At 49.6% G+C, this 24,320-nt stretch overlaps 1 protein-coding gene across 5 annotated transcripts in view; it reads left to right on the plus strand.

Moving 5' to 3' along the window:
- Positions 1–23,079, plus strand: part of Dis3l2 (DIS3 like 3'-5' exoribonuclease 2) — a 329,266-nt gene extending 306,187 nt beyond the window's left edge. For all 5 annotated transcript variants that reach the window (XM_085697205.2, XM_085697193.2, XM_085697207.2 and 2 more), the window contains 7 exons: positions 16,705–16,888; positions 17,642–17,728; positions 19,991–20,138; positions 20,410–20,540; positions 20,674–20,778; positions 21,991–22,092; positions 22,580–23,079. In XM_085697205.2, the coding sequence (XP_085553331.2) occupies positions 16,705–16,888; positions 17,642–17,728; positions 19,991–20,138; positions 20,410–20,540; positions 20,674–20,778; positions 21,991–22,092; positions 22,580–22,720 (898 nt within the window). In that variant the 3' untranslated portion in view covers positions 22,721–23,079. The remainder of the gene's footprint in view (positions 1–16,704; positions 16,889–17,641; positions 17,729–19,990; positions 20,139–20,409; positions 20,541–20,673; positions 20,779–21,990; positions 22,093–22,579) is intronic.
- Positions 23,080–24,320: the final 1,241 nt, after the last annotated feature.

Consider the following 24,320-nt stretch of genomic DNA (forward strand, 5'->3'; position numbering starts at 1 on the left):
ACATTTTAATTGTCTCAGAATCTATACTGGTCACAACTATACTTTTCTTTCAATTTCTTGGTCTGACCCAAGTTGTTTCTTTAGCCTTCTCTGGCACCTATGGAGGGAGGCACACATCTGTACCCCAGAGCCAACCTCTAGAGCACATGGTCAGTAAGCAACTTCCAAACCCAAGGAGGCTTGCTCCCCCTTTCTTCCCTTTTTTATTGTTTTTATTGAGCTATAAATTTTTCTCCCCTTTCCTCTCTCCCCTCATCTTCTACCCTCTCCTGTGACCCCCACACTCCCAATTTACTCAAGATACCTTGTCTTTTTCTCCTTCCTATGTAGATCCATGTATGTCTCTCTTGGGATCCTCTTTGTTGTTTAGGTTTTCTGGAGTTGTTTACTGTAGGTTAGTTGTTGTTTTTTTTTTTTGCTTTATGCCTAGAAGCCACTTGAATGAATACATGTTATATTTGTCTTTCTGGGTTTGGGTTACCTCACTCAATATGACTTTCTCTAGATCCATCCATTTGGCTGCAGATTTCAAGGTGTCATTATTTTTTATCACTGAGTAGTACTTCATTGTGTAAATGTACCACATTTTCTTTATCCATTCTTTAGTTGAGGGGCATCTAGGTTATTTTCAGGTTCTGACTATTACAAATAATGCTGCTGTGAACATAGTTGAACAACACATGTCCTTGTGGTATGATTGAGCATCCTTTGGGTATATACCCAACAGCGGTATTGCTAGATCTTGAGGTAGATTGTTTCCTAATTTTCTAAGAAATTGCCATACTGATTTCCAAAGTGGTATACAAGTTTGCACTCCCACCAGCAATGGAGGAGCATTCCCCTTACCCCACATCCTCTCCAACATAAGCTGTCCTCAGTATTTTTAATCTTGGCCATTCTGACAAGTGTAAGATGGAATCTCAGAGTTGTTTTGATTTGCATTTCTCTGATAGCTAAAGATGTTTCCTTAAGTGTCTTTCAGTCATTTGAGATTCGTTTGTTGAGAGTTCTCTGTTTAGGTCTGTATCCCATTTTTTTATTGGATTATTTGTTTTTTCGATGTCAAATTTCTTGACTTCTTTGTATATTTTGGAGATCAGTCCTCTATCTGATATGAAATTGGTGAAGATCTTTTCTCAATCTGTAGGCTACCAATTTTTTCTTGTTGACCATGTCCTTTGCTTTACAGAAGCTTCTCAGTTTTAGGAAGTCCCATTTATTAATTGTTTCTCAGTGTCTGTGCTACTGGGGTTATATTTAAGAAGTGGTCTCCTGTGCCAATGCATTCCAGTGTACTTCCCACTTTCTCTTCTATGAGGTTCATTGTGGTTGGTTTTATGTTGAGATCTTTGATCCATTTGGACTTGAGTTTTGTACATGGTGATAGACATGGATCTATTTTCATTCTTCTACATGTTGATATCCAGTTATGCCAGTCTGCTCCTTTTTAACACTTCAAGAAGTTCCAGAAAAGACTGTGATCTTTGGGTCTATCCCCCTTTGAATGAATAAGCCACACCTTTGCTGTCCAGTATATTGTGAGCCCCAGCCTTTCTGCACCAGCATGCTGGTCCAGATACTAGGCACATTCAGAAAGTGAGAGTGGCAAGTGCCTGCTATAAACATCCTCCTCAGGCACTAGGCCTGTGACACTCACATGTTAGCCCTACAAGGAAGCAGGCCACAGGACTGCAGGTTGGGTCTGAACCTGAAGAAAAGTGCCTATGGCATTCACCTGTGGCAGCTACCTGGCAGGTGACCAGAACATGTTTGGCTCACTCAGCTTTTGGCTATGCTCTTCATAGTTAAGTGTTTCTGATCTGTCGTCACTGCTACTCCCCTGCTCTCTGAGACTTTTTCTTGGTGTTTGGGCAGGAAGCCTCCAGAGCCTGAAGGAATTACCATACTTGATGACAACAAAAGCTATTGATGGCTATAAATCACTTAGCTGTTGCCTGGCTCTTTGGAAGGGAAGGGGATATGTTAACTGTTCTGGGGGTACATCTTCTTGTGGCGGGCACCCAATTGGGAAGGAGCTCACAAAGTGACTCAAACTGTGCCCACTGAGTTAAGTAGGAGGAAATAACCCAAACCATCAAAGCCTGGCTGAGGTCACCCCACTAACTTGTAGCCCTACCTCACTGGGCATCCTCAAGTGACCCACCCTAGCTCAAGTACTACTGGGCCAGGCTCCAAAGTGAGCAAGCTAGAGGTTGACTAATTGGGAGCAGCACCACACTGAGGGGGGACTGTTCTGAGTGAGCAGATATGGCTTGACCCTAGGTGTGGAAACTGCTCTCACCACCACAGACCTGAAGACTGTCTAGAATTATGATTCTATAGTCAAGCCTCGGGGTGGAGGTGCTCCACTTGCCCTGATACAGCTTCTGTCTCAAAAACTGTAACATCACTGTCTGCCCTTCTTGTCCCCAGTGTCTTCACACAGGATACCTCAATCATCTTCTGGATGTCTGACTTTAGCTGTGTTGCTGACACAGATGTGTAGTGTGTGAGCTGTTTAGAATATAGGGATACAATTGTTCCGTAGACCCTTATTTTCACCTGGAAGAGGGTGTAGTCTTTGAAGCATCAAAACTTCGTCCTTTAATGTATAAACTATACTTTTAATGGTGCCAGCTAGATATAGCGGAGTTATGTTAGCATGTAAAAAGTAGGGGAGGTTGCCAGGTGGTAGTGGCACATGCCTTTAATCCCAGTACTCGGGAGACAGAGACAGGCAGATCTCTGTGAGTTCAAGGCCAGCCTGGAGCTACAGAGCAAGTTCCAGGACTGACTCCAAAGCTACAGAGAAACCCTCTCTTGTAAAACCAACCCCTTTCCCCTCACAAAGTAGGGAGGTTGTTGCATTAGACTGTGTACACAGTGCTGGAGATTGATCTGAGAACTTCATACACAGCAGGAGTGCTCCACCATGAGCTACATCCTTAGATATTTTTAAGTTCCTATTTTGAGACAAGGACTTTCCAAATTTCCCAAGCTGGCCTGACAGTCTTTGACCTTGAGATTCTTCTGCCTTAGCCTCCAAGTAACTAAGATTACTTGACTGCAGCACCGTGCCCAGCTAAACATGCTTTCTGTAGGGTCTGCGCACTCTTGACAGCCTTTGCTCTGCAATCAGTGACCACGAGATTGTAGGATTTTCACTTGACTTTACTGAAGCCCTGCCCCCATATGTCTTCATCTCTGCCGTGATAGTCAGACCAGTTGTCTGTCACCTTACCACTGTCTCTGTGGTAGCTGTTAGCACTAAGCCTTGTGGGACAAGGGTTAGAATTGCCATCCCAGATGAGAAAAGGTTATAGTAGGTTATAGTCAGAGCCAAGGTTACCCTGGATGTTTCACACAGCCAAGTACCTATTCCCTACAAACACATAGCATGGTGTTTCCCAGAGCTATGTTTGATGTTCATCTCCTGGTTCTGCACCACCTTTTACTCCCTGAGACTCTGCGTGTTCCTGTTCCACATCTGCCAACTAAGCTAAATTGACTCAATTTAACTCAACTACTGCATGGCAATTTCTCATCCTGTCCCATCCCATCCAGTCCCATCCAGTCCCATCCAGCCCCGTCCCGTCCCATCCCATCCCATCAAGAAGCACTTTCTTCCCTGGAGCTTGTGGAGCTTTTTTTTTTTTAACTGCCCTCTTTAAGCTAGTAGCTTTCCTCTATCTTTCTGTGTAGTTAGACTAGTCAGGTGGTCACCATGTTTTGTGTAAGAAATGCCATTTATCACTGTTCTGCTCATGAAGCAGAATGCCCTTTTCACTCACTCCCTCTGACTTTTCTTGGTGTGTTTTTCCAGTGCTGATGTCATCCAACTTGACTCCAATTGTTAGCATAACCCTCTTGTCTCAGAACTGCTAGTCCCCTGCTGAGTACTGCAAGAAGGAAGTTCTTGCCTCTGTCTGTGCAACTCTGGAATGTGAATACTTTTGACTATGAGATGGAGAGTGTATATTAAAAGGCTTTGCTGGATTCTCTCAAGATTCTGATTCCCAGTGCTGGGAATGGGCTTGGGGCCCAGCCAGAGGCTGCAGAGGAAAAAGTCGATTTGCTGACTGAGGTTTCTGTCCCACCAGGTCATTGTCCTGCCTGGTTCTCACAGTCGTAAAGTCCCAAAGAAATCACACAGAGGTCTACATTAATTATAAACTGATTGACCCATTAGCTCAGGCTTCTTATTAACTAATTCTTATATCTTCTTACATTAGCCCATAATTCTTGTCTGAGTTAGCCACGTGACTTGGTACCTTTTTTGGTGAGGCAGTCACATCTTGCGTCCTTTGAGGCTGGATTGTGACTGCAGACTGTGTTTCCCTCTTCCCAGAATTCTCATTTCCCCGCCTCTACTTCCTGCCTTGCTACTGGCCAATCAGCATTTATTTAAAATATAAGTGACAGGGTACAGACCATTTTTCCACAGCACTGGTTTATGGTGGATGAAGTTCTGATAGAAGGTGATAAGCAGGTAATCTGACTCCCTGTGCCCAGCAGCAATTATATTCTCTCCAGCCTGGCTGGCACACTGGAGACGTTCAGCAGCAGACACCTGGTGGACACCTCTCCTGGTGCAAGCATGGTTTACTTTTCCCCTGTGTCCTACATCCTTTACATGCTGCTGTTTCTTCCAAATCACCAGACTCTTGTCTCCTTTATCTACTGTAGAAGGTTTTCATAATGAAGCTTGAGAATTCCTGATCTAAAAAAATCCAAAACCAAATTCTTTATGGGCTTCAAGTTCTAGATTTTAGGGCATTTCAAATTTTATTATATTAGGGAGTCTATGCAAAAATTTCCAAATTTAAAAAAATGAAATCTGAAGCACTTCTGGTCTCAACATTTCAAATAAGGGATTGCCAACCTATACTACTAATCATATTTATGGAATATTTAGCAGTGTACTAAACCCAATAAGAACTGAGGAGTCATCTGCTCCTCCCTGAAAATAACTTGGGAGTGAGATGATCAATTAAATAGGCCACCTGAGATTCATCATTATCATCATTATTATTACTATTTAGTCTTACCATGTAGCCCAGATTACCTGGAACTTGGTATGCTCCATAGATCAAGTTAGCGTCAAGCCTGTGGCAAACCTTTTGTTCTAGTCTCCTGGGTGCTGGTGTTACAGGTGTACACATTCACGCTTTAAATAATTCTTAGCAGTTGTTATTTGCTTTGTTTATAAAGGACCAAACCTTATGTTTCTACACATTTTCTTTTCACCTCAAGATAGTGGAGGGTCAGTGAGAACAATAATACTTGGAAATGAGAATCTGAGGCAGCTTTTGCTGGCCTGATGGGACCTACTGAACTTGCCATAATTGAATTTTTTCTTGCCTGTAGACAGTTATTGCTTAAACCCAAACAGGGTGAGCATGGTAACTAAGCCTTCTTTGTGGGTGACCTGATCAATGAATACTCTTGTCCAAGGGCAGCTGCTCTGCTATAAACACGAAACCCAACAGATTAAGAAAAGCCTCTTCCCGCCTGGGCTGTTTCCTCTAAGCTAACACTTGTCTTATCACCCACTGGGATGCGGTCTGTTGAGTCTGGCAGAGCTCATTAGTTATATGACTTTAAAAATATTGACCCATGGTTTTATGAACTGGGTTCAGAGTGCTTTAAATGGATGTGTTCCCATCCTGTGAGTTCTGGGCTTCCCTGACATTTGCCTGTACCACACCAGACACACACGCGTAAGTGGTTCCCCCTTTCCACGGGGCAGCACCAAAGCACCTGATTTGTCCTCTCCATGTCAAAATACAGAAGCCCATCCTGCCAGCTGCTCACAGAGCACTTGCTTCTCAAATTAGAGCCCAGCGGAGAAAGGAGTACATGTCCTTTCCTTCCTATGCTGGATGTCTCTGGGAACCTGGTTCCTAATTCTTTTGTCACCCTATATGGTGTAAATATGAAATGGCCCATAGGTTCATGAGTTGAAGGCTTTGTCCCTCTCTGGTGACTGTTTTGGAAGGTGGCAGAGACTTTAGGAGGAACTAGGCCCAAAGGATGGGGATTCTTGTAGTCTGTACCTTGCCCTTGGCTCCTTCTTCCTGCCACTTGCCACTTCCTGGCCACAGCTAGGTGGGCTTATCCTGCTCTGCCTCATGTTCCCATCATCCTGCTCAGTATCGTTGCAGGCCAACAGACCATGAACTCATACCTCTGAGCCCAAGCATATTTCTTTTACCATGTCTTTTTTCCTTGGGTATTTGTCATGAATGCTGCTTGACATACCTGTCTCTGTGGCTCTTATCTCCATGCTCTGCAAAGTGCTTGACTCTAGCAGGTGTCCAGTAAAGGTTTCTGGGCAAGCAAAGGAATGAAGTTTACACTGGGGTTACAGCATGTAACTTAATAGTCTTCTAATTTGTGAGGTGCGTGATAGAATTTCCCAGGGCTCTGCATTCTGAGGCATTTCATAGGAGCCATTTTTCTAAGTTTAGCCATGAGTACAGAACTATCTGGTGTATAATACAATCTGCATATAGGGTCTTTGTGATTTCTGCATCTCTCTGGCTATAGGATGGGTCTCTGAAGAGCACTGATTTAGCTTCCATGGTGGGCTGACCTGAACAGGAAGTACTTGTAAGAATGGTGGTGATAGGTGTGGAGGCTATAGAGTGGGTGTCCCCATGTAGATGGAAGCTTTACTTCCCAGGAGCCCAATGGCAGCAGCAGGTTTCTGATATTGTTAACTCAATGGGCACAGGAATAATAATTATTGTTATTATTGTTGCTGTTGTCATTAAAAAGATTTAGTGGCTGCATACTATGTCCTAGACACTGTTCAAGTATCTGGGAAATAAGGCAGCAATAATAGTGGTTCTGGGTAGCTGTGACTGGCAGAAGAAGACAGGGGAGGGCAGAGCAGTAAATATACCACAAGCAGACAAGTGGAGAGGCCCATCCAGGACTGCTGTAGAGAGAGCAGCTGAGTGAGCAAACTTACAAGGGCATCACTGAGAATGGATCTGACCACAGCTTGTCCATAAACTGATAGGGTTGGAGCAAAGCAAGGATACATGTATAAAAACCCTTCAACCATAAGCCTCGCTCCAACCTAAGTGTGTCTAGCTCTGGCTTTTGGATGCCCCTCAGCTGTGCCTTGGACTTTTAGTGAAAAAGATGGGCTTGTGGTTCCCTAATGATTTCACAAGTGCTACTCTTTCTAGGAAGCTTATTGTAATCTCTCCCCCACCATGTGTGATAGAGCTATGGCTTACTTCGATATAACCTTCAATATCAACAAAGCCATAGAGGACAAGAAAGTGAGAAGGATCATCTCCGTTGTACCCTCCAAAGACTGAGGCCTGTGGACAGGCTCTAGTCCACACCAGTGGCTTGACAACTCAGACAGCCCTGACTATGTCCCTACGCCAGGGTTCAGCCTGTCTGCTTCTTCCATCTGTTCTGGTCTTCTCCAGAGCCTCAAGTGAGCAGAATAGAAATCGGGCCATGCTTGGTTCTGAGGCCATTGCAGGTGCAGTGTGTGTGCATCGTGGGAAGGAGAGTGAGGCAGATCAAGGAGCTTGCTTCACTCGTTCTAGGGCTCCCTTCAGAGCTGAAAGTTGTTCCCAGCACTAATGTCCCTCCCTAGAGGCATACTCAGGTTCCTCCCACAGCCTCTGCAGGCCTGGTCTTGTCTTGCCCAGACAGAGATTGCCTACACTTCAAAAGGGACACTCAGTTACTTCCAGTGTGTCCTCTTGATTGGATGGAGCCAAACAATGTTGCAACCCAGACCCACAGGGTGGCCCCACCATGCAAATCTAGCTGTTCTGTGCCTCTGACTTATTATAGGAACGGTCTGCCTAGGAAAACTGATACACAAGCCTGCCTGGTACCAGGGGAGGAAAGGGTAACATCCCATATAAAAAAGGGAGAGTCTCGGCCAAGTGAGGCTTGAAGTTCTTTAGGGAGCATAAGCCCTGAAAGCATTTGAATCTCATGTGTCATCCCAGAGCAGGGCTCTCCAAAGGGAATCACTTGTTTCTGTACCTCCTCCCACTTAGCACAGCCACCCCGACTCCTACAAGCCTGGTGAAGTCAAGGCTGCAGGTCTTGGTGGCTCCCCAGATCTGGGCCCTGCCACTATCTGGAACTAGTCATCCTCTGTAGCCTCTGAGACTCAATATCCCCCTGTGCACATTAAGACCTATGGTATCTTCCTGGGAAAAGATTCATGGGGTAGATGACAAAACACACAAAGAGCTTGTCCATATTCTTTTTTCTTTCCCACCATTAGTGCCTTCATCACTTCAGGGTGACCTTGGAAAATGGGGCCCACTCCCCAGCAGCCCAGGCAAGAGCACTTTCTTGGAGGCAAGTAAAACATACTTTCAATAAAGCAGAACAGCCTAAGTTCACAGGACTACCTGGCTCCTCCTCTCTTCTTTCTAGATGTCTTTTGTAGTTGTGTGTATGTATATATGAGAGAATGTTGTGTTTTAAAACACTCTTCTCCCTTGAACAGCTTAGTACTCAAATCTTAGCTTTAGAACCAAAGTTGACCCCTCCCAAAGTTAGGGGTGACTCAGTTGGTTCCCCTGAGCTTGTCCAAGCTCTGTTCTTGTTACAGGTCAACAGAGCCAGCCTCCTCTACTTGAGCGTGAGAGGGAGCCCTGGCCTTGGCTAGGAGTCTGAACAGGGCCATAGAGCTGTTGCGGGCAGGCAGTGGCTCCTTGAGGTGGTGTGCTTCTGTGTGCCTTGGCCACACCTCCTCTAGTCAGTGGGTCCAGCTCCAGTGGAACTGGAGAAAGGAGTTTGTGTCAACATCATAAAGGAGCCAGCGAGGCCCAATTACCCCTTGCTACAAGGCCACACGGCTCAAACTGCTGCCTGGTTCTGCTTAGGGGCCAGAGCTGCTGCCCAGTTGCAGGCCTGCCCCGTGCCTCTGTGCACGGAGCTGAGCTTTGGGAAGAGCAAGTCTTCGTGGCTAGCTTTATGCTGACAAAGGGCTTTCAGTGCTGTCAACCGGCTGGGAGCAATCCCTTCCCCCTCCCTACCGCAGCCACTGGGCCTCCTTTTGGCAGGGCCACAGGGCTGCACTTGGCTGTCTAACCTCTGGAGACTTCCTTTTGAACTAGAAAAACATGGCTCAAACGTGCCTCACTGCAGTAGGGCTCCGCCTGCTGAACCTATAGAAAGGCTTGGAGTAGATTCAGCCCCACAGACTAGAAAACCTGGCTCTGGCCTCACCCACAAGGCCTGTTATGTCTGGCTCCAGAGGCCTGCTCCTCTGGGGTTTTCCATGCCTGTGAACTAGGCCCCATTCATTTCCCTGTGGTTTCACGGGAACGTCCAAACGTTGAGCAGGTTGCAGGGAGCCCAAGAGGAAAGGGGTCAACTAGAGGCTCTAGTTGTGACGTGGGGTGGCCCTGTGGTGCAGCCACGGTGGGCGCCCTGTCAAATTACTGCTGCCTCTTCTCCCCAGGTGCCCCTCCCCATTCCCCTGCAGCTTGGACTACAGCTACCCCCCTCCCCAACGCCTCCACTTTCCAGCTTCCTAGCCACCAGCTCCACCCTGGCCTGGCCTCAAAGAGAACTGCAACAAAGACCTCTAAAGTTTCCCACCCCCAGCAGCCCTCAATTTAGTGCTGATCGGACCACTGACTTCCCATCACGCCCCATTCCCTTGCCGTTTTCCACCACACTACACTCAATTTGGGGCCGCTGAGAGAGCAGCAGGTCTCCTGTGAGGGCGGCTGCTGCCTCCCCACCTTGGGTCGCCCAGCTGTAGAGAAGGAGCCATGCTCCAGCACACAGCTCCTGTGAGAGGCCCAGCAGCTGCCTTCACAGCTACTAAGGAGCCCAAGGGCTCTTTAACCCACAGTGAGAATGTGCCCATGTGGTTTTCAGAAGAAATGAATTTGAAAGTGGCTGGGAGCAATTCTTATCAAATTTCCAAGTTAGCAGTTTCACCAAGAGCTAATTGAACAATCTCTGTGAGTGGCCTAATTCCATTAGCATGAGATTCCCACAGAGTTCTGACAAGTGCCCTGGTGGCTGAGGGCAGAGGCTCTTCCTGTCTCACACTTGGTTTTGGTCTTTGAAAATGGATGCAGTTTCAGGTTTCAGCAACAACCAGCCCCTCAGCTCTGGCCTTGTAGGCTCCAGTCCCAGCCCAGCTCCAGACCACTTCTGAAGCCGCTTTGCCAGTGTTCTGGGTATGAAAAGGGTGGGATGGGTTTCTCTTCTGGGCTAGCAGGTAAATTGGATCTGAGGGTAGAATAACTCATAGGCCCCACCTTCCTTGCCAGGCAGTATTGAGAGGCCAGGTGCAGAGGGGTAGAAAATATGAAGGCAAGGCCTGAGGAGGCAGGGTCTGGACAGGACCTGCCCTCAGCACTTTATTCCTGCCTGAGGAGAGACCCAAGGTTAGTGCCAGCCTCTCGCTGTTCTCTCAAGAAACTGAGCTCTAGGGGCAGGAACAGCAGCTACCCTGGCACCCATTCCTGTCCTTGGGCCACGGTGAGGTAGCTGTTTCTAGCAGGTACAGTACTCTTCTCTCCACTGTCCAGTGGGCTTGACAGTGCTCTGGGGCCACCCGTCTGCTCTCTGGCTCAGTGCTGGATGAGGAGCTTGGGGAATGTAACATTTAGCTTCTCTGTCCCTGACCGGCTGTGATATTGAGCAAGGGTTCTCTCTTTCTGACAGCTGCAGCATGGTGTCAGAAGTGACCTGTGAACTCTAGGGTCTATAAGGAAACAGCGTTAGCTGCCATGGGTCAACCTTGCTACAGGGAGCATGGTCAAGATGGAAGCTGTAGACCCTTCTTCTGCACTGACTTGGGAACTCACCTTCTCTAGAATCAGATATGAGACAGTGACTTTCCTTCCACCTCCTCTTCTTGGCCTTCTGGCTAGTTTCCTTCAGGCTGTCTCAGAGCATGAGCCCCTGCCTCAGAGAATACCTTCAGCTCATCTGAAAATAGTCAGAAGCCCGTCCCCGGCTCCCTTCCTTCTGACACTGACTCTCACTGTCACTGAATGGAGCACTATCTGTACTTGGCCTGTCACCCTACCATGATTTCCTGGTTTCCCCAGGCCTGCCACGCTGCTGGCTTGCATCTACTTATCAGCCCCAGGGGCCTTTTCCTACCCTTTCCTTTGCTCTGCAGCAGTTCACCGTGGGTAGCCTGCTGCAGCTCATCTACATCCCTCTGACTCAGTCTACCACCTCCACCCTCTGCTCTGGCATCCTGAGGGCCAGTGCACACACCTTGCTCACCTGGCTCACTCAATCCCTGTGCTGCCCCATTACTGCTTTGGCTGCTGTCTACCAGCCATGAACTCCTCAGCCCTCACCCTAATTGGCCCTGGTTCTCTTCCCCACCTCCAACTATCGCCACACTCTTAATGAAACATCTTCCTTGTTCAACAGCCTTCCAGCTCCCAGGTGGGGTCCAGGCCTCTCGACTTGATTCCTTACTTTCCACGTTGAGCTTTTTATATTTCATTCTTGGTTCCTTGGCATCCCTTGGAATTAATCCTGCTTGTGAGCATACCTCCCTATGGGAGCATCTTAGAGATGGATTGAGGCATTCTGCCACCAAGGCAGCTATCCCCAAGAGCACAGACCGCTGCTTAGGGAGTGTAGGAGTTAGAACAGATCACTTGCCTATTCGCACATTGCTCCTCTCACCCAGAAAGAGAAGAGTATCCTCAGGCCACAGGAGAAGTGGCACCCAGGGCAGAGTGAGGCCACAGCTAGAAACAGTGAAAAAGTAATCCAACAAAGAGACAGCTAGCCCTGAAGGCTGAGGCCTACCAGCCACTGGTGTTGTAAATAACTCTGCCGCTGTATATTAGGAAAATGGTACTCAATAGATGGGGTAGGGATGTAAATGAACAATCAGGAGACTTGGTGGCTCCAAGTTATCAGCATGGCTGGCAGGAAGTATTGGAGTCAGAAGCTCCTGGGAACTAAACAGAAAGAACACTCATTGGGAATAGGGACCCAGCAGTCCTACCTTCTGAGCCGGAGTCGGATGTGATTTGTCCTGGGAGTCCTTCACCTCTGTGCATGTTGTTGAACATCTATCCTGGGACTAGAGCATGCACCATGAGATATAACCTAGGACCAGGAGGCCATCACAGTCCTGAAGACCAGGTACTAGGATGGGGACCAAGAGGGTGCTAAGAGAGCATTCCTACATCATCTTCCAGACTGAATGATAGTCAGAGAAAAGAAATGAGAGGAGTGGACTCTGGGCTGTGTGAACAGAGACACAAAAGCACAGAAGCCAAAAGGGCCTCAAAAGTTGACTAGGGCTAGAGTAGGGTGGAGTGGGAAGAAGAATGATGCAGTTGGTGTGGAGACAACAAAGAAGCAGGAGATGAAAATCAGGACAAAGGTGGAAGAACTGGGGAAACTTCTGGAAATCTATCCCAAATCCTAGAGTTGGAACCCTTGACACAGTCCTATATACCCTGTTGCTCTAGGAAAAAGAAGATTCTAACAGGGCAGGTGCCCAGACAAGAGGAGCAAGGTCTAGGCCAGGGTACACATTACCATAGTCTGTTTAGCACTTATTTAAGGCCAGGCACTTAATACACTGCATCTGCTTGGTTGGCATGCCCACCTTTCTCAGAGGCCTGCTTCTCACCTAACCGCTCTCGGATCTCTGTCAAGGATGGTGATTCACACTTAGATAATCTCAGTCCTCAGGAGGCTGAGACGGAGGATCACAAGTCTCAAGCCAGTCTGGGCTGCATAGAAAAGGCCCTATCTCAAAACAAACAAGTGAACAAACTTTTATAAGTAAACTGCAAATAATAAGCACATTTAGGACACAAACAAACATGTCCCAGTTCAGGTCCTCAGATGGTGGGGTGCTGCCTCCAGCAGCTGTCTCTCATAAGATGTTCGCTGAGCACACTCACTTCCTAAGGTGAAGATGCAGAGAATAAAAAATGAACAAAGCAAGCCCTGGCAGCTCACGCACTTTTGTATGCGTGAACTGCCTTTCTCTTTAAGTTCTGGGTGAAACTGCCTTTCTATTATATGAATGTGCATCTGTGGTGTGTGCTTTACATAGGTTGGTTGTTGCTGCCTCAGTTGTTCCCTGAGAACAACTGGTGAGAAACTGCAAACCTGCCCCCTCTCTCACCAGGTCTTGCAAGCCCTGACAACAGGTAGGGGATGCTGTGAGTGAGGGCTGTGAGCTTTCACCCTGATATCCTCCTAGTCAACAGCTTTGTTACAGCACAATCCCACCCAAGATCTCCAGAGTTATGGGGTCCTAGTGGCTCAGGGCTCCAGATGCTCAGCAGATGCCAGGCCTGGGACTGAGGCCCCATCTCTGAAGGCTTGGCTTGCTGTTCTGGAAGGTGATCCTGGCTGGCAGCCATTCCTGAGCCCCTATTTAGAGCAGTTGTCAGGCAGTTGCTGGGCTCCAACTCCAGCTCCCCATCCCCAGCGGGGCTATGTGATCTCATGCCTGTGCAATGCTGTCACTGGGGGAGGAGGTGTCCTAAGACTGAAGGCAGGTGCCCGGACCAGAAGGAAAGCCTAAGTCATGGCAACCCAGACAGCCCTCAGCCACTTGCCCAGTCCCATATCCTAATGTCCTCCAGCCTGCTTCATCTGCCCTGGGATAGATAGTACAGGGTATCGTTTGAGTTTGGCTGTGAGCTGATCTATGCAGCATTGCCCCTTCCCCACAAGAGAGAATGGGTCAGATGGCTGCGAGCTTACTGGTCAGAGGCCACCATGCACCCTTGTTTGCACAGAACCCTTATCACAGAGGGTTTGGCTAAGAAAGAAACAGCCACCGGGACTCCAGGGACAACCCCCCCCCCCCCCGCAAGACATTGGGCCGCAGAGCCACAATTTGTGAATTCTGGGGTTGTTCTTGCCCAGAAGTTCTTGGGTTCTAAGCGGCTCCTGCCATGTCCCAGGACCTGGAATGGAAGATTCTGGGGGCCCTCTGCTGTTCACAGTGAGAATTGCCCGAGATAGACAGGTGCCAGCAAAGAGGGCCCTCTACTAGCCCTAGGTAAGAGTAAAGGATCTCTGTGCACCCTCCACAGGAAATCGAGCTCAGTGGAGCTCTGGCTGCTAGTGGCTTTACCATGTCTCAACCTGACAGTTTCAGAGTTCCACCGGGGGCCATCTTACAGCTCTTGGGGCTCCTGGGAGTCATGGGGCTCCAAGTCCAGAGCATCTGCCAAGCCCTTGTGTACACAGACTTGCCCCTTCCCCTTTCACTTGCAAGTGTGGGAAGATTTTAAGGGCAAGGTTTGGGGAAATGGCTCCCACAGCTGCCCTATAACAGTAATGAGCCTTATTAGCACCCAGAGAATGGGAACTTCCTGCTGTGCCATCCTCCTGTTTGGTGACAGTGTTTAGGTTTATGCTTTGATCTTGTTAAATTGTTGTGGAGGGTTCACAGGCTTATGTCTTAGCTTGAAGGGAGAGAGTAAGGGAAAGATGGATGGAGAGAGAGAAGATGGACAGATGGATAAGGACTGCTACTGGAAATGGAATCCACAGGTACCAAGGCACCTGAGTAAGGCCAGCCTATGCGTCCAGAGCCACACTGGACTGTGATCAGGGTTATCCATGTGCTTCTCTTCTCAAGGCCTGGGGGTACCCTATGGTATCGTGCAGATGTCCAGGGAAAATAAGTAGTAGGGTTATGGTCCCTGGAGAAGCAGCTTGCCTGAAGCCTGTTAGTGCCTATTTCCCATAGTGACCCCTCTGTCACTCCAAACCTTCTCTGTGTTTTGGTTCTTGTCCCTACATGAGCTCATGAGTAGCAAAGCAGAGGAGCTCCTTTGGAGCAGGAGTCTGGTTCATCCCAAGATATTCTCTGATCTGTAGGTTGAGGCAAGGAGGGTCCCATCTGAACCACTAGCCCAGCCCTGCTCCTGATCCTGCCTGCCAGCCAAGTCCTCACAGCCCTGATGTGGGGCCCTGCTGCCACCTGCCGGCTTCACTTATAAACTGCAGTCCTGGCTCAGCCCTGGTCCATCGGATTCTGGGACTGCATGAAGAGAAAAAAATATGTACACATGTCTGCCCCCCCCCCAATAGCAATGCCTGTTGAATAGACAAATTCACAAACCTGGGAGCATCTGAGAAACAGCCGGAGCAGGAATAGACAGAGCATCCCAGCACTCTGGAGACTGAGGCAGGGAGAAGGATTATCAGATGTGTTAGTCATTTGTATGGTGGATAGGAAGAAGGGAAGGCACCACTGTGTCTTGGGTAGTTGATATTCCTGTCTGTGTCCAACCCAGAACACGTTCCCTCTGCCTCCTGCTGTGATCAGCTATTAACCCTGTCTTACTTTGGGAAGGAAGATTGGGAGAGCTCTGTGATTCACTGAGAGCTCCACCAGAGTACAGCAGAACCAGCATTTTCACTGCCTCTCGGAGACTTGGTAGTCAGTGATGGTGATTGGCAGGCACTAATAAGCACAAGGACAGATTGGATACCGGGACACAGAATGACTGCCTAAAAAGCTCTGGCTACCAACTAGTGGGCAACATAAAGGCTTCTTTTCTTGAGCTGAGTCTCCTGCATAGTGAGTCAGCTAAGGTCCCCATGACAGAGGTGTGCCCAGGCACCTGTGACAGAAGTCAGGCATGCCCAGGCCCCACCTGGTGAGGCCTACACTGCTGAGGTACTTGCCTATTCCTTGCTGAAGAAAAAAACTCCCTGAGGCAAGACTCTTTATAGCAGGTCTAGTCAGAGCATAGGAGGGATTCTCCCTCGCTGTGTCTGACATTCCACCTAAGAGCCTGTTTAGATGACAGGTATGACCAAACAATAGTACTCAACCTCTAATAGAGAACTTTATCTCAGGCTTCCTCAGACACTGCCAAATCCAGAGTTGCCTGTGAGGGAGAATCCCAAGTCTTGATATATACAACTTGCGGAGTCTCCTCTAAGTGGAAAAAGGTCTCTAATGGCCCCTGCCTTCCAGGGAACAAGGCTTCTCCACTCAGGGCATCCTAACTACAGTAGGATGCATACTCCCTTCCTGAAAGGCATCGTGGCCAATCCACTTTCCTGAGCCCCAACTGTCAGGGGAGACCAGCATGTGACCTGCCCAGGATAGGAATCCAGGTATCTAACCTCAGGGCTAGTTGATGCTAACCCCTGCCTTGCCTAGCTTCCTGCTCTTGGAACACTTCTTCCATCTTCCACCAGTCCCTGTTTCTCCCCACTAGGGCCTCAACATGTTTTTATCTTGCTGTTCAGAGCTTTATCCACTGTACTTACAGTGTTTCTAACCACACTGGAGTGAAGGACAATTAGAATGATAACTTTGCTTACAAGTGAACCTGAAGGAAGCCTGGCTACTCTTTCCACCAGAAATCTTTACTCTGGACCATCTCTGGACCAGGTATGACCTGAGAGCATCTGCCCTTCAATGGGAAATGAGACATTTTTGTCTCTGTTCCCCAGGAGTGCTACCGTGGAGCAAGGAGAACACACACACATTCACAGACAGAAAGAGAAAATCATTATTGACAGGTTGACTCTGGGAGAACCAGAGCACGGAGATGAAAGAGAAAGAACTAGAAGGAACAAGTTTGAGCAGGTCGCAGGAAGGTTCTTACACTGGGAACTAAGGTGTAAGAGAACCAGTTGAGCAGAGATCTTGGGACAGGGACAGTGTTCCCTGCCTCCAGGGTCCCTCTAGTGACTACCCCTCGCCTACAGGCTTGTAGAGGAATTCATGCTCCTGGCTAACATGGCAGTAGCCCACAAGATCTTCCGCACCTTCCCGGAGCAGGCCCTGCTGCGCCGGCACCCACCACCACAGACAAAGATGCTCAGTGACCTGGTGGAGTTCTGTGACCAGATGGGACTGCCCATGGATGTCAGCTCTGCAGGGGCCCTCAATGTGAGTTCTGGTGGGCAGGTAATGGGAAGTCTTGCTTGGAGAAAAGAGATGAAAGTCTGAGAGTTGGGCTTGTGGTGACTTCTATGTCTTATGTAGTCGCTCCATATTCAGCCAGGTCTCCTCTACAGTGGGGAGGATGGCTCCAGCTAGGGAAAAGCTCTATTATCTGGTCTGGACCAAGGGAGGCTACTCATTTCCCATTGAAGGGCAGATGCTCTCAGGTCATACTTGGTCCAGAGATGGTGCAGAGTAAAGATCTCTGGTGGAAAGAGTGGCCGGGCTTCCTCCAGGCTCACTTGTAAGAAAAGATATATATGTAAAATCTACCGTCATGTCCTATACCAAGGATTAGTTCTTGTTGAGTGGGACTGATTGGAAATGGAAACAAGGACTCTTTCTTAGAGGAAGTCGCTTCAAGTGCCTCCTTCTTGGAGCTAAGCTGTAGAGGGTTGCAGAACCAGTGTCCTGGCTCATCCCACAAAAAGGAGACTTCCCACCGTGCTTCAAGGTTGGGGTTGGGTGGAGGGGCAGAGGATTGCTCTATTCAAAAGAGTGATCTGCCAGCTAAGGTTGGAAGATCTTAGGCCCATTGTGTACTACAGACTATGAACCACTTCTCTTGTGGTTGGGCCCATAACCTAGGACCCCTCTTTACCCTCCCCAAACTTAGGATCGGATGATTAGCAGGTGAATCCTCAAACCTCTTCCCAAACCTGGCCATATCTTATAGAGGTTTTTGGGGTTTACTTCTAGAAAAGCCTGACTAAAACATTTGGAGACGACAAGTACTCTCTGGCCCGGAAAGAGGTGCTCACCAACATGTACTCCCGGCCCATGCAGGTAAGGAAAGGCCACACCTGTTCTTGATCCCAGAAGTACCTGTAACTCTGACTAGCAAGCACCATGTGTATATAACCCACCACTGTCTTGCTCTGCTCTGGGGCTTGCTGGATAGAGAGAAGCTAAGGAACACTATCAGGCAAGGGATGCAGCAGTCACACCTGGGACAGGCAAGCTCTGGACTCAAGAAGAATCTTGTATGTGTGCAAAAGCATGCTCCAGCCCTCAAGGGCTGGCTGCTCTGGACTATGGTTGGTAGAGACCCCAGGCAAGAAAAACCCTCCACCTTTACTGCAGCTGCAAAGTCTGACCAGGAGAATCAGTTTGTTAGGAGCTTGGGCCCATGTCCCCAGGCAGGTGACAGCTATGAGCTAGACAGATGGGCCGACTCTTAGCAGCCTGTCACTATTCTGCAGTTCCTGCTGGACCTAAGCATCCTGGGTATGGGAACCATCTCAGTAGATTGGCAGGTCTACAGGAGTTATGGGTATTAATGGGGTTAGCTGTGGGCCCCCACACCAGCCAGGGCAGTGACAGGCCATTTTTCAAGGGTCAGTCACTCTTGGCACATCCAATCTGTTCATGAGAGTCAGGTGGCCTCAGCCAGCCACAGCTGATTTATTTCCTGATAACTCTTGGCTTTACTATGATGGTGCTATCAGGGCCTTTGGGGGCCTAACTGCCTGTTCCCTGCTCCCAATCTCCAGTATCTGTTCCCCACCCTTACCCTAGGCAGTGCTGACAGCACAGAGGCTAAGCACCTTGCTGTGCTTACCAGAAGCCTCAAAGACCTTGGGCTGTGCTGTGTGGGATGGTTCTGCCCTCCAGGATTCCAGGGGCAAGGAGTGACCCCGTGATGGGACAGGCAGGGGCACAGCTACAGCAAGCACAAAAGCAAGAGGAGTGAGGCCTGGTTCCCAAGAAAACTGCTGCAGCAGGACACCAGAGCTATCCCAAGGATCTCTGGCCACTGCAGAGAAGCCATTATTGTTGCCCTGCCCGGAGACAGCTATACTGACCAACGAGGAGCCTGAACCCCTTTTCCTCCTCACCCCAGCCTTTCTGAGGAACTGAGTCACAAAGATAAGCATGACTTGCTGTGAAGACTGTGCCCATGGGGTAACCAGAGCAGGCTGTCCATTTGGTCAGGTACTCTGTGAAGACTGTGCCCATGGGGTAACCAGGGCAGGCTGTCCATTTGGTCAGGTACTCTGTGAAGACTGTGCCCACGGGGTAACCAGAGCAGGCTGTCCATTTGGTCAGGTACTCTGTGAAGACTGTGCCCATGGGGTAACCAGGGCAGGCTGTCCATTTGGTCAGGTACTCTGGGGCTTTCAAGGTAGTGAACTTCCTTCCAGGCAGCAGCTGCAGAATCCAGGGGCTGTGGCAAGACTGAGACCAGACTTTGTCTAGGTTGTACTGAAGCTGAGATTCTTTTTGCTCGTGTATTTTAGACAAGTGTATCACCTTGGACAGTTGGTCAGAAGCAAACACAGGCTGGCAGGCTAACAAACTGTGTCCTGTGGCTGGTATGTGCAGGAGTATTGCAGAACCAGTGTGCAAGTGTGGCCATCAACTGGGCAGAGATCAGGGCCAGAGGAGATGGGGGTGGCTCAGCAAGGCTGGGAAGCTTTTTATGAGCTGCACTTCCATGAGAGTTGGCACCTTCTCATGCTGGCCAGGGACATGTGCATCTCAGCTTCAGCTGTGTCTCCGGAAGACAATTTACAGCCCTGGGCCAATATGGCCGTATGTTTTCCTGTCGGCAATCATTCTGACCCAGGGTGGAAGCCCAGATCCATCCTAAAGATCAGTCCCCAGGTAACCCCTCTGCATCATTCCTGGCAAGGGACTCAGCAGCCATGGGCCTTAGTGGGGAGGAACCCTTGCACAGATGTCCTGGTGGCCAGTCCCACAGGGTCAGAGGCCACCTAGCATCCGGAGGGCTCCCAACACCCATACCCAGCAGAGATAGAGCTCTCTGGGTTATTCCAAGCACTACTCTCATGGTCAGAGACCTGGCAGCCCTGGGCCTGGCTAACATGTATCCTGAACGGAAAAGGGGTCTGATCACTACTGTCCTCCATGGCAGCTGCTGAGATCCCTTAGGTAGAATGACCCTAGCCCCAAGAGCCTGACTGTCTTTGATCAACTGCCTAAATAAAGCTTATAGGGGAGGTCTGTGCCAACCCTGCCATGGACCAGGCTTTGGGTCTCAGCACCCACTAGACCCATCCAGGCTTATTCCCACTCTTCCTCCAGATGGCACTGTACTTCTGCTCTGGGATGCTGCAGGACCAGGAGCAGTTCCGGCACTATGCTCTCAACGTTCCCCTCTACACACACTTCACCTCTCCCATCCGCCGCTTCGCTGACGTCATAGTGCACCGCCTCCTGGCTGCTGCTCTGGGTAAGGGACTTGACTCTGGGCTGGGAAGACCTTTGCCAGTCAAGAGTTACCCACTCTCAGAGTAAGTGACCAGAGACCACATTACTGTGATCATAGAAGTCCCAAGGGACAGAGAAGCCTAAGCTTAAACACTGTCCACTCACACCTAGATGATGGGAGCTGCAGTGGGACTTACTGAAAGCCTGAGACCATAATTTTCCCGAGATCCCTTGCCTCAGCACACAACCTTCTTCAGCCTACTCACTAGCAACGCTGATCACCCTCTCCCCAGGCTACAGTGAGCAGCCAGATGTGGAACCTGATACCCTACAAAAGCAAGCCGACCACTGCAATGACCGCCGCATGGCTTCCAAGCGTGTGCAGGAACTCAGTATCGGCCTCTTCTTCGCTGTTCTAGTAAAGGTGAATGTCCAACGTGATCCCTGCCCCTTCTCCCTCCCCCAGCTTCCTAGGTGTGCACTCACCAGGAGCCTGTATGGAGCACAATGCAGGCCCTTCCTGGGAGGACACCATGACTGGAGCATTGTTTCTACAGGAGAGTGGTCCCCTAGAGTCTGAAGCCATGGTGATGGGTGTCCTGAACCAAGCCTTCGATGTGCTGGTGCTGCGCTTTGGTGTGCAGAAGCGCATCTACTGCAATGTGAGTATGCCCTGTGGAAGTGGGAGGCATGCACCTGCAGAACAGATCAATCCCTAAACGGCTTAGCACATGATTCACTGCCTTTTCCCTGCCTATGTCTATTTCCTTTATGGGGATCCCATATGTCCCTGACCCAGAACAGCCCATGGTAGTTTCCCAAGCTTAGAAGGCAGGACTAGGCTGAGAGCCTTGCTGTCCCCATTCATGAGCTATGTGGGGCCCACAGAACACCTCCGTCAGCAGTGGGCTTCACTGGCATGTGACAGTAGAGGGTCAGGACCCCTAACTCCAAGTTTGTCTGATAGACCCTACCCAGACACCCAAGTAGGCCTGCCTGGGACAGGACTTCAGGTCAAGATTTAGCCTAAATTCTTCCCTAAAGACCCAGGCACTCAGAATATAACCAGGATGTCAGGGTGTGGGGCCTGAGGTGTTTTTATAGGGACATGTGGAAGGAGAAGCCAGAGGATGGCCAGGACTGCCCTGAACACTATGTACCTGAAGAGAAGAAAGAGGCCTGTCCTGCCTTGGGTTCTTCCCTGGGTGACAGTTCCTTTGAAGTTCTCTTGGTGTCTGCCAATAATGTCAGCTGGGGGTTTCACTTTAGCTTCTCTGTGGTCACCTGGCTCCTTCCCCTGGCTTTGAACTCCTATATACAGAGCACTTGGGGAAGTATGGAGCTCTGCACAGGAAGAGACACAGAATTCATAAAGGAAGTAGAACAGGAGTGAGCCAAGTGCAGCTGGAAACATCAGGCATCTTTGGGTCACTGAGCAGGATGGTAGTTCAGGTCAGATGGTAATAAAGGCTCTGCTATTACCTGGCCCTCAGTCTGGGCTGGTAGGCCTCTCGCCAGCAGGGGTTGCAGCCATCAGATAGTTGAACAAACTTATACAGACCCGTTCCCTCCCCTAAAGTTATCATTAGAGCACTGGTCTCTCCCAGATTAGATTGCCCCTTGTTCCTGGGTCACCTTCAGATGTCACTTAGAGCAAAGGTAACTTGGCAGAGGCTCCTGAAGCTGGGTAGGGTGTCCCATGTCTCAAGCCAAACAGGCAGCAGCAATAGAGCAGTGGGTACAAGCTTCCTCCAGCTAGTCAGAAATTTGTCAGGGCAGAGGGCCACCCCCAAGCAGGAGAATTAAAGGTTCAGAGGTGGCACCTGAAGCCCATGGCCTGAAGCTCTGATGTGTAAACCTCCCCCGCCCCCCAGGCACTGGCCCTTCGATCCTACCACTTTCAGAAGGTGGGGAAGAAGCCAGAGCTCACACTCCTCTGGGAACCTGATGATCTTGAAGAGGAGCCAGTACAGCAGGTCAGCCCCCTACTGTGTCCCTGAGCCCACCTTCTGTCTCCCACATGTGTCCCTTAGATCCTCATGTGCCCCTCATTTCTCCCCCAGCACTGTAGGCTCCCCAGTGGGGTTTCAAGCCCCCACACTAGGACCCAAGCCCTGCACTTAGACTCCAGGTTCTCACATGGAAATGCCCACTAGAGACAGAGACAGGAACTATCCCTCTCCTCCAACTTTCAGAATTCTTTGAGAAGCTGATAAAAGCTATAGACCTTATATCTATCTTATTCCAAAGGCTGGCCCAACCAAGCCTGTTTTCTTGATCCTCATGAATGTTCACTGAATACCAGGTACCTGCATGATGCCATCTGGGCCATTGGTTCTCCCCAGGCCCTATGACTCTCATTTACAGAGGGCAGCAGAGGCTAGGTGAGCCTCAGCAGTCGGCTTGCTTTGATTACAGGTCCTTACCTACCCTGTCCTCTCCCTGTGCCCGGCTCTGCTCTAGGTCATCACCATCTTCAGCCTGGTGGATGTGGTCCTGCAGGCAGAGGCCACAGCCCTCAAGTACAGTGCTATCCTGAAGCGACCGGGCCCTGAGCGTTCCCTGGGCCTGGAGAAGGAGTCTGATGAGGAGCCCGAGGACTGAATGCTAGCCCAAGCCAGGCCTGTGCCTGCCCTACCCTGCTGGCTTTTAGGAATAGGACCTTTTGACACCAAAGGGGATTTTTAATTTGGTTTTTTAACAACTCAGGGGTTTGTTTTTATTTTTTAATTTTATTTTACTTTTGCAACTCAGTTTTTAAATGAACTGGAAGGGATACAGTGTGGTTGGGGGTCAGGGGAGGGAATGCTGAGGCCTGGCCAGTGCTTCCCTGAGCAGAGAGGGTCCCAGTCTTCCTGGGCAGGCAGCCTTGCTTCGACCAGGCCACCCACTGCCCTTCCCTGCCCAGGAAATGGGGGGTTTCAGCAAATCAGTGTCATGGAATAAAATCAAGTGTGAAGTGCTGTCTGTGTAGATACTGTGGGGAGCCTGGCAGCAGGGTGGTCTTGTGCACCCAGGGCAAGGGGGCTTCCTAGGAGCCACCTCACGGCTGAGCTGGGGTCATCAGCGCAGGACCTTCCTGCTTGCTCCAGGGTGATTCATGAGCCATGTGTGGCAGATTGATGCTGCAGCCTCCTTCTGGCTGATTAAAAATGTAATTAGTATGCACAGCAGGGAGCTGCCAGTCACCCTGTGCATGTGACTGTGGCCATCCCTCCCCACCCTTTCTCTCTGCTGCCAGTGCATGGGTTCTGGGGAGGTGGGACTACAACCTCTCTCTCTTATATACCATAGGCCAAGGCTCCCAGTATCCCAGTAGTCCTGTTAGCAACTGTGATATGAGTACGTACCTCGACACCTACAGTTTCAAACCTATACCCTAGCTTGTGGAAGGATCATGGAGATGGGTGAAGCCAGACCTTCCAGAGGACAGGGACCCTTCACACCAGATCCCAGCCACCTGCTTAGCATCTTGAGCACTGGCAGACCTCGTTGCCTGTGTTCATAGGCACGACCTAGCCTATGAATTGACTTCAAGAACTACTGGAATCTAGGATGGAAACCAAAGCAACCAAGGCCCTGTTCTCTGATGCTGTTCCCTGTGGCATCAGGATTAACAGGCTCATCTGATCTGGTCACAGTGATTTTCTTCAAAGAAAGATCTGTAGAGTACCCTGGCAGGTTCTTTGCAGTGAGTGACTGGCATGGCTGCAAGGATGCTGCAGCCCTAGGATGGGCTGTTGTTGCCTGATGAGAACCAAAGATGCATCCCCACTCCTGCTACCCTAAGATGTCCCTTCTGCACCCATTTCCAGACCAATATATCTGGACGGGCAGATTGGTGAGGGATGATGGTTTGGTATTTTGGGGAAGACAATTCTGGTGCTTCCCGAGACCTGGATGCCAGTCTAAAGGTCCCATCCCTCAAACCTATGCCGCCCTCTGAGGAAAAGCAGCAAGCAACTCTGGCCTGCCAAGCCCAGGCTCCCATCACCTCCTTTCACTACCTCCCACAGAACCCCTTGTGGAGGCAGTGGTGAGAAGCTAGGACAACACCTCCCTCCTGCCCCCACGAGGAGTAGCTGACTAGTCAGCAAGGAATTTTTGCTCTGTGGACTTGCTTAGAGGGCAGGTACTAGACTAGAATCTTTTACAACAAGCTAGACATCATGTCACTGGGAACTCTGAGGCCATGGAATCCCTG

The sequence above is a fragment of the Myodes glareolus genome, chromosome 1, assembly GCF_982192425.1.
Source record: "Myodes glareolus chromosome 1, mMyoGla1.1, whole genome shotgun sequence".
NCBI lineage: Eukaryota > Metazoa > Chordata > Mammalia > Rodentia > Cricetidae > Myodes > Myodes glareolus.